Source organism: Nematolebias whitei, chromosome 3, assembly GCF_014905685.2.
Source record: "Nematolebias whitei isolate Nwh7 chromosome 3, NemWhi1, whole genome shotgun sequence".
NCBI classification, from domain to species: Eukaryota; Metazoa; Chordata; class Actinopteri; order Cyprinodontiformes; family Rivulidae; genus Nematolebias; species Nematolebias whitei.
In genome coordinates, this window is record NC_056500.1 from 56,215,155 (window position 1) to 56,224,781 (window position 9,627).

A 9,627-nucleotide genomic window follows, 5' to 3' on the forward strand; every position below is an offset into this window, starting at 1 on the left:
ACACACACATTCGTACAGCACTCTACTACACACACATTCGTACAGCACTCTACTACACACACATTCGTACAGCACTCTACTACACACACATTCATACAGCACTCTACCACAAAGATAATCTGAATTTGTAGGGATTAATCAGTTAGTGAGATCACATTCATACACTGATGGGACACACATCAGAGGCAACGAGGGATTCAGTGTCTTCCCCAGGGACACGCCAACATTTGAAATCGGACCCCCAACTCTCCCACTGGAGGATGACTGCTCTAACTATCCAGCTACAGCCACCCCTAAGTTTTAAACAAAGCCAGTTTCACTAAAATTGACCAACTGGTTCATGAGTTATTTTGCTAACACACAAGTGAGTGCACATATAAAATAATGTTTGCTTTTACACGTTGCCTTTCTCAAAGATGTTATTTTTTCTAGGACAGTGGAGACGTTTTATGGTCCTACTGTAGAGCCACGCCTTTCTTCTCATCACCAAACTCGTCCCGTGGACACGTTGTGATCGGCTCTGTGGACGGACACATCTGCTGCCTCACCGACTCGGGCAAACTGGTGACAAACACACTCGGACATTGTTGTTTCTGTCAGTCATGATCTTTATTACACATATATTTAGCCACGTGTCCCTTTCAGTTGATGAAATAGAAACAAACATTTACATCGAGCTTGGAGGGCTCTTAGTGGGATCTACGATGCAACGTTTAAATTCTGTCTTTAAGGGGTAAGATGAGCAGGTTTTAATGAAGTTGCATGTTAATCCATGTTTCTGTCAGCCCACTTCAACAAATACATTAAGAAAAAAATTATTACCAATATGACAATATTATGATCATTAAAAAGATTTCACGACACTTGACTTTCTATCTAATGAACAAGATTGATTCCTTACATTGATCCTTACGGATTGTGTGAGTTTACTGGCAGTTTAACACAAATGTAAACAAAGTTGGTGCAATTATCTTTCCATCCATAAAAGGTAGGCAGTTCTCGTATTGCTTTTGTGTGTAATTTGTCTGTTAGCAAAATATCTCAGGTTTTAACCAATGGTAAATGGACTGTACTTACATACAGTAGCACCTTTCTATCTTATCAAGACACTCAAAGCTCTTTACACGACAATATGTGTCCTCATTTACCCCTTCATACAGCACTCTACTATACATGTACAAAGACTAATCAGAGCTTTATCGCATTCATCAATGATGGGACACACATCGGAGGCAATGAGGGGTTCAGTGTCTTGCCCAGGGACACTTCGGCATGTGATTGCTGGTGGAATCGAACCCCCAACTCTTGCGTTGGAGGACGACTGCTCTAACCACTCAGCTAAAGCCGCCCTATCTCGGAGCAAGTTATTATTTAAGCAAAGCTCAAATTTAGTGATAGTAGCTGAAGGTTATTCAATTCAATTCAATTCAAAAATACTTTATTAATCCCAGAGGGATATTATTTGTTGTTGTAACTTGTTATCCTCATTTCATTAAGAGATGTTATAGATACTGATGCTGTAGACAGGAAGGATCTCTTGTAAAGGTCCATCCCACAGTGGATCCTAAGAAACTGGCGGCAGATGCCGTCGTTATCCCTAACAGGCTGAGCGATAACTGACTGTATGAGATCTGTGTTAAAACGTTGGTATGCAGGGCAGCGGGTGATGTGCATTCCTCCAAACACATAAAAAGTAATTACATGATAGCCCCCTCTTCACGGCAGCTACTATATTAATCTGTTTTGATCCCTGCCAGTACCAACCAGATAACATTTTTAAACTGGCTGCTACGGAGGGTTCATTTTACATCTGCATTTTGTAAACTGACCCAAACCTGTAGTCAGTGCTGTTCCACCTGAGAGCCTGTTGCGTTTCTCTACAGCTGTGGCAGTTTTTAACCGAGGGTCCGGTCTTCTCCTCTCCGAGCTTCGCAGCAGAGCAGCAGAGGCTCCTGTGTGGGTCTCACGATGGGCGGGTGTACTGCCTCAACTGTGCCGACGGCTCTTTAGTCTGGACGTTTCAGACTACAGGAAAAGTGTACTCCACTCCGTGTGTGTTCGATGGCTCCGCTGCAGGTGAGAGAGGGTCCCTGGTGGGCGTGGCCTCCACAGACGGTACGGTGTGGATCCTGGATGCTCACGATGGACAGTCGGTGGCTTCATACACCCTACCTGGAGAGCTGTTTTCATCCCCGGTTGTCTGGAAACAATTCCTTATAATCGGGTGCCGTGATGATTATCTGTATTGTTTAAACTTGAATGTCAAAGAGTAAATGTACAGATTTAATGTATTTATGCAGCAGTATAGATATTTATATAATAAACAGTTCTACAAGACAACAAGAAGCACTGTGTTCTGTGGTTCAGACTTCAGTATTTAATTTACATCATTCTTAACTTTTTTTTTATTAGTTTATGAACTTTTTCATGAATATCTCTAAGTGGGACAAAAAAGTGCAAATAATACCAAACATCTTTTGTTACATTTAACACTGCGTACACTACAATATGTGCACGACCAACGTTAGAAACAAACTGACAGAGTGACTCGGCTGATGGAGCCTCTCTGAGCGGAGCGCTCGTAACTTACAGTAAATACTTACAGATGAGTATGTGAGGGCAGGAATAATGTTTGTGTAAGGGTACTGCTGAGGTCAATGCTTGTGTCATATCTGAGGGAAAATGATGACGTGAGCCTACGAGTGTTACAGAAGGACAGCTACGGCTGTGGGGGAAGGAAAGCTCACCTTCAGTTCTGGGAGTTTACTTTTCATGGCATCAAATACATCAGTTTTTACCTGGTCTTAAAATTATTCTGATCTAACCCTAAATGTTCAAAACAAACAACAGATTCCACCATTATGTATTAAAAACAGTCAAAATGGAACAGCCGTGTGAAAAACTAAGTTCACCCTAACATTCAGAGCCACCTGCCCCAGCAATCAGTGCTTTTCTGCATGAACCCATGATCTCACATGGTTGTGTAGGAATTTTGGTCCACTCTTCTTTCCAACGTTGCTTTGGTTCATTGCGGTTTATAAACATTTGTTTCAGCACAGCTCTCCTTAAGGGCTTTAGACCATTGCAGCACCTGGCCTCTCCATTCCACTGGAGATTTGTGCTGGTTTTGGACCATTGGTCTGTTTTAGGACCCAGTTTGGTCCAAGCTTCAGCTGTTGGACAGATGGCATCACATTTGACTCCAGAATCTTTTGGTGTACAAAGAAGTTCAAGGCTGCCTCTCACTGCACGGAGCACATGTCACACCATCAACCCTCCACCACCATGCAGAACAGCTGGAGGTGTTTGGCTCACACTGAATGTGGCATAATGTTGTTTGAACTGCCCCGTCTTGAACTTTATGCTAACAGAGGCCTACAGAGTCTTACATGAAGCTGTCTGGGTGTTTGGAAATTTCTCTGAGCATTGCATAGTCTGACCGTGGGGTGATTTTGCTAAGAAGTCCTGGGAAGATTTCCACTTGCAAATGATCGTTTTTAACGCAGAATGATCAACTCCAAATGTTCTTTAATTTTACCCAGATTGAGGGGCAGCATCTGTTGCTTTCACTGGATGAAAAATGAAAAGTTTCAGATTAGTTTTCTTCTTGCAGAGAGTGGTGAAGGCTGCACAGAAGTCTGTTGGAGTCAGTCTCCCCACCATCACAGACATCTACACCTCCAGATGCAGGAAGAGGGCCACCTGCATCATGAAGGACCACACTCATCCAGCACACACACTTTTTGCCCCACTCCCCTCAGGAAGGAGGTTGAGGAGCATTAAGTGTAGAACCACTAGACTGAGGAACAGCTTCTACCCTGAGGCTGTTAGACTCATGAATCTCTAACTAGAATAATCACTGTGAAAAATCACATGTTGCTGCTGATCTGTTTCATGTTGCTGCTGATCTGTTTCATGTTTCTGCTGATCTGTTTCATATTGTTGTGTTCATTCGTGCTCATCTGCTCACACAGACTCATGTTCGTGCTGCTGTTTGACGTAATATTTTTATACTACTAGTGCTTACCGTATTTTTAGTTTAACGGTTTTTAGTTCATATCTTAGATCTTATTATTGTTTTTATTTACATTTTATACTTTTGTTGGATGTAACTGGGACCCTGTGTGCACAATTTCGTTCCACCACATGTACCACATGTGATGCGAATAACAAAGAAACTCTGACTCTTCAAGGTAGCAACGATGGACTTAGTTTCTCCACACAACTTTTCGTGTTGGCTTCATTTTTGTTAAATAAATAACCGCATAGGGCAGTCTGTTGTGTTCGTACAACTGAGGTTAGATGAAGATAATTTTAGAGCCCGGTGAAGACCAAACCTTTTTGGGTTATGTTCTAATGTGTAAAACTAGAACTGAAAGAGGGTTGACGTTCTTTTTTCCCCTGACTGTAAGTTCCAGCATGCACATGCTGTTTCTGTCTTCAAGAAGAGTGCAAAGAATCCAGCTTTCAGTCAGTGTTGAGCCATTCAGTGAAAGCACCAGCAGCTCTCGTCCTGTGGTTTGTGTGAATGCACCTACGCTCTATGATCATGACTGTTTCTGTTTCGAACCGTCCAACAGCTCCTTGACCAGCCAGCACAGTCATCACGGACACAGTGAGAGTTGTTGAGCTAAGGTTTTCAGTCCAAATGTTTTTTACACAACAAACAAGGCTCAGAGAAAAGACACAATAGAGTTTCGATACTGATAAACCTGCGGCTGTACATAAACGATGCAGAGGAGACGCCTCTGACACTCCCGTCTGAGGAATGGTCATGCCGAGTTAGTTTTACTGGTAGCCCTTAAAACGTGATTCAGACGGAGACTTCCTGCTGATGAAACACTGCTGCTCATCACCTCTTTAATACACAAGAGTTGTACGGTGCTGAGCAAGAGATTAATATTTACAGCCATGGAGACGGCTCTAAAATGTAATTTAAAAAGTTGGCTGCTGGTCAGCCATGGCTGTGATTGGCTGCTGAGGACTTTAGCTTTAAGGGAACATCCACTTTGTGTACATGTGCATGCTCAACAGCTGTTCACATACATCTGTATTGTTTTGAGATATTAGCAGATTTTTATATGAAAGCAACAGCAGCCCAGAGTGTGAAAGGGTAACCATGTAATTTACGTGTTTCACAGTCAGGAAGAGTTTTCATGTTGAGAGATGTGACTGTTTTTGTTTCTTTTTTGGAAGATGGAGTGATCGTGACTCTTCAGGTGCCTCAGGGTCTGTGGGCAGTGCGCGGTCTCCATGCAGGCAGAGAAGCAGGTGGGTAAGGGTGTTATTTGATGATCTGAGGACAGTCACTCCAGGCTTTGGCCTTTCGTTTGGCCAGTGCAAGCCAGGCCGGCTCTGTGGACACCTGTGGAGAGTCGCTGGACGGGAAGCGCTTGGACACGTCCTTGACACCAGGTGGGGACGGCGTGGAGTCCGAGATCTCAACTGGAGTCACAAATAAACAAGTCAGGTTACACACCTTGTTTGCTGCACCCGACCAATATTTTTTAACTTAAAAAAAGATGAACTTCCATGCCTCACCACATTCGCATCCTTCAACTAAAATGATTAAAGACATTAAAAAAAAAGATCATCTGAACAGTTAGACTCCTACCAGTGACGGAGCTCGGTAAAGTGTTGGCCTTTTTCAGCTGCTCTCGGCGCTCAAACTGTCCCACGAGGCTGTCAGGCCTCTTGGGCTCCTCAGATGTCTGAGGTTTGGAGGAAGGACTTGTGCGCCCACTTCCTTTGCTCTCTGTCGGACTCACGAGGGCGATCTGTGGGAGATACCTGTGATTATTTCAGAGGAATGGAAAGTGGGACAGTGGGTAAGTATGGATGTGGGACATACGCTGTCTCGCTCTCTGGCTTGTTTTTCTGCCAGTTTGGTCTCTCTTTGGCTTCGACGATCCTCGCGGTTCTGCTGCTGCTCTCTGAAGCCTTTCTGCTTCTGCAGAGCCAGTGTAATCCACAAGGGCCCGGCCTCCTTCTCCTGGACCTTAGCGCTGTCCAGTGAGTGTCTGGTCTGTAGGGATGGTTTCTCTGCAAGGGAACACACACGGAAATGTTAATCTATGGTGTTTGTTAAGCTGCTTCAATAGAAACATGGAACTATTTAGCTCCAAACTTAAATTAAAATTTCAGCAAATGAACAGCAAGGGTGCAGGTCACAGAAATGCTGACCTCTCTTGATGAGCTCCGTCTTTCTGTCTGCCTTCTCTCTCCAGGGAATGTTTATGGAGGGGAAGAAGGATCTCTTCTCCTTTGGCTCCTCCTCTCCTTGGACATGACCGTGGCTGCTTTGATGCAACTGGGCCACTATCGATGGTTCTTTGCTCCTGCTGGCCTGCTCCTGGACGGATGACTCTCCGCTGCCTGTCTTCTGAATCGCATCATCACCAGAGAGTCCATGGACTAACTTGGGTAGTGGAGACAAAGGAGGTGTCAGGACTGCACCGGAAGGTTTGGGTGATGTTGGTGGTCTTCGGTAGAGGGATGGTTTTGAAAGCACTTTGTCACTTTCACTGTGAGCAGCTGGGCTAGTAGACTTAGCCAGCTTACCTCGAGTCACAGCAGGGGAGCCAGATTCATGCAAGTATTTGCTAACCACTCCCTCTTTCTGAGGCGATGTTGGACTTAACTTGTCTGAAAAGACCGAGGAAGCATCAGAGTCTGGTTCAATTGGGGTGAGAGGTGAAGGGACACCATCAAAATTGTCCCCGGCACTGTAGCGCTTCTTTCTTTTCTCTGCGGACTGTTCGCTGTGAAAACGCAGAGAAAAGTTAGTCCTCCTTAGCTTTATACCAAAAGGAGAGGACTTCACCTCACCGTCCTGCCCCCGTTCATCTCCCTCCTCTTTGCTTTCAGATGACTCTGATTTGCTGTGAGGCCGGCTCTTCAACTCTAACTTGTCTGGTCTGTCTCCAGGGCTTGGAACCAGGAAGGACGGGAGGTCTTTGGCAAACATGCACTCCTGTGAACCTCTTTCTACGATGTGTACAGATTTACTCGTCCTGCTCTGGGGTTTGATGATAGGAGGTGGGGAGGCAGCGGTGGGACTATCAGATCGTACTGCTTCCTCTCCCGCATCTTTACTCTCTGAACCAAAAACCTCAGAGTTCCTATTTGAATCTCCAAACTTCTTCTTCGCAGGGGTGATGGAGAACTTGGCACTTGCAGACATCGTCTTTCTGAGGTGTGCATGAGCAAATGGAGTCTGTTGTTCTTCACTGTCGAGCAGAGGCTGAGTCCTGCTCGGTGGATCAGGGAACTCCTCATACTTCCCATCCTCTACACCCTTGAATATTTTTGATCTGATGCTCGCCCATTCAGCCAACACGGCAGCACCAGAGTGATCTGTGGAGGGTGCACACTCATTGAGGGATTTGGTTTTTCCAGACTTACGGGCTGGAGACGTTTTGCTTTTTGTTGACAGTGACTCCTGGGCCTTTTTGTCCTCCCCCAGTCCGAGCAGGGACTTGCATGCGTTGTCTTTGATCTGGTCTAAATTGACAGCTGTCCCACATAGCTGGGCGCCTGTCACCAGGATGGCTGTATGGGGGACGTATGGAAATGTTGGCAAGTTGGGGGAGTCTGGCCCTTCAAGGGAGGAGGCCTTAGCTCCTTCCTTTTGATGTGTGGTGGCAGCAGAGCTCTGGTGGGTGTGGGTTGGTGTAACAGGTGTGAGATTAACCTTCTGGAACAGAATCTGTTTTTCTCCAGAGGAGACTTTGAAAGAAAAAGGCCTCTGTCTCTCCTCCATCTCCTTCCAGCGCAGCTCCTCAGCTCTCCGCTTCCTGTCTTGTGCATCCACGCCCCCATCAGCTTCGTCTGAGGACATCCTCCTTTGCTCCTCTGCTTTCCTCATCTTCTTCTCCATCTCTTGCAACCTCAGCTTCTCTGCTTCCTCTTGCTTCTTTCTCTCTTCCTCCTCTATTTGCTTCTTCCTTTTCTCCGCCTCAAGTTCTTGTTGCCTCCTTGCTGCCTCCTCATCTTCTCGCCTCCTCCTTTTCTCTTCCTCAATTCTCTTCTGCTCTTCCAGCTGCCTCTTCTCTTCTTCCTCTCGCTGCCGCCGCACCTCTTCTTTTCGTTTTCTTTTTTCCTCTTCCAGCTTTCTCATTCGCTCTTCCTCCTCTTGACTCCTCCGTTCTTCTTCTCGAATTCGACTTTCCTCCTCCTGCCTCTTCCTCCTTTCTTCCTCATCTCTGATCTGTTTCTCCTCCTCCTCCCTCCTCCTTCTCTCTGCCTCCTCTTGCATCCTACTCTGCTGCTCTTCCTGCTGTTTTCTATGAGACATTTCTTCCTCCAGTTCGCGAAGCCTCAGCTCCTCTGCTCTCTTCAGCCTTTCCTTTTCCTCCTCTCTGAGCCTCTGCTCCTCCAGCTCCCTTCTCCGTCGAGCCTCCTGTTGTTCCTCATCATACAGTCTCTGTTTCTTCAGGTTTTCTCTGGTGTCCTCAACGAATGCTCTGCGCTGGTCATCTGAGTATGTGGCTGCTGCCTCGAGGTCTTCTTGGACGACTTCAGGAACAGAAACCTCCTGGAGGTCCTGGGAACACAGAAGCTATGATTTAAAATACAACAGGTGGTGGAAAATGTTGCAGAACAATTCAAGATGTTTATATACTTATTTAAACAAACGTCAGAGCTCAAAGTTGGTTTTTGCGCACCTGCGTGAAGCGTTTGTGTTTACGGGAAACCCTCTGGTTTTTGGGTTTGATAGAGAGTTTGTGCTTGGCTGCAGTGTTGTCCAAGCGAGGACCAGACTGCGGGATGGCATCTAGATTGATGGACTCGATTGTACCGGTTGGTGGAGAAACTTGTCTGGACCTCGGGGACTTTACTGGACTGCTGTGCTGCCCAGATGAGTGAGCTCCGTGGACCTGCTTGTTAACCACAACAACAAACAACGTATGAGACTGAATCTTGTCTGTTCTGGCTGCATCACACCACCATGTTCTTGGTTGGACAAATAAAACAAAAACCTTTAAAAGGATTTTTTTATGCTCCAGGTTGAAAACTGGACTTTGCTCTCCAACCTGACTTCTTTGTCTAATCTGATATGCTGTAAAAATCCAAGGAATATACATGTTTTTGATAATACTGATTTTACTCTGACACTAAACAGACTTCAGTTTCTTCATGTCATCATCTCTCCTGAATGTTACACATGTTGTTCCTGGTGACACTCTCAGCACTGTCACTGAACGCAGCTGCTCGAAACATTCATCAAAAACCAAATCCCATTTTGTGGAGTTTTCAAAGCGACAAAGTTTAAGCGTTAAATATTTCTATAATAAAATGGACACCCCTTCAGAAGCTGATACACCAGCAGTTATTGCCAATTCCTTTTAGATTAGGGGACCGAGCATCGTCATGCTCAAACATGTTCTGTAATTAATTATTTAGCTCGCTACACATTTGCTACAAGAAATTTTTATTCTTGTAAAAAAATATAGTTGTATAGAAGTGGGTTCAGTGGGAAGGCTTTGGCCTATTAATATAATATATTCCAGACATATACATACATATACATATATATATTTATATACATATATATATATATACATACATATATATATACATATATATATATATATATATATATATATATATATATATATATATATA

General features: G+C 44.7%; 2 protein-coding genes across 2 annotated transcripts in view; one reads left to right on the forward strand and one right to left on the reverse strand.

The window, feature by feature from the left end:
• The window catches only part of aasdh (aminoadipate-semialdehyde dehydrogenase), a 47,269-nt gene extending 44,974 nt beyond the window's left edge, over positions 1-2,295 (forward strand). Inside the window, exons 13-14 of the mRNA XM_037698331.1 lie at positions 433-564; positions 1,884-2,295. Of these exons, the coding sequence (XP_037554259.1) occupies positions 433-564; positions 1,884-2,273 (522 nt within the window). The 3' untranslated portion in view covers positions 2,274-2,295. The remainder of the gene's footprint in view (positions 1-432; positions 565-1,883) is intronic.
• A 2,820-nt stretch (positions 2,296-5,115) lies between these two features.
• On the reverse strand, positions 5,116-8,952 carry cracd (capping protein inhibiting regulator of actin dynamics). The gene is made up of 6 exons (XM_037674383.1): positions 8,947-8,952; positions 8,667-8,879; positions 6,184-8,545; positions 5,852-6,042; positions 5,615-5,777; positions 5,116-5,445 (listed from the first exon to the last, which is right to left on the reverse strand). Exons 1-6 carry the CDS (start codon positions 8,950-8,952, stop codon positions 5,285-5,287), a joined length of 3,096 nt encoding a protein of 1,031 aa, XP_037530311.1. The 3' UTR covers positions 5,116-5,284.
• Positions 8,953-9,627: the final 675 nt, after the last annotated feature.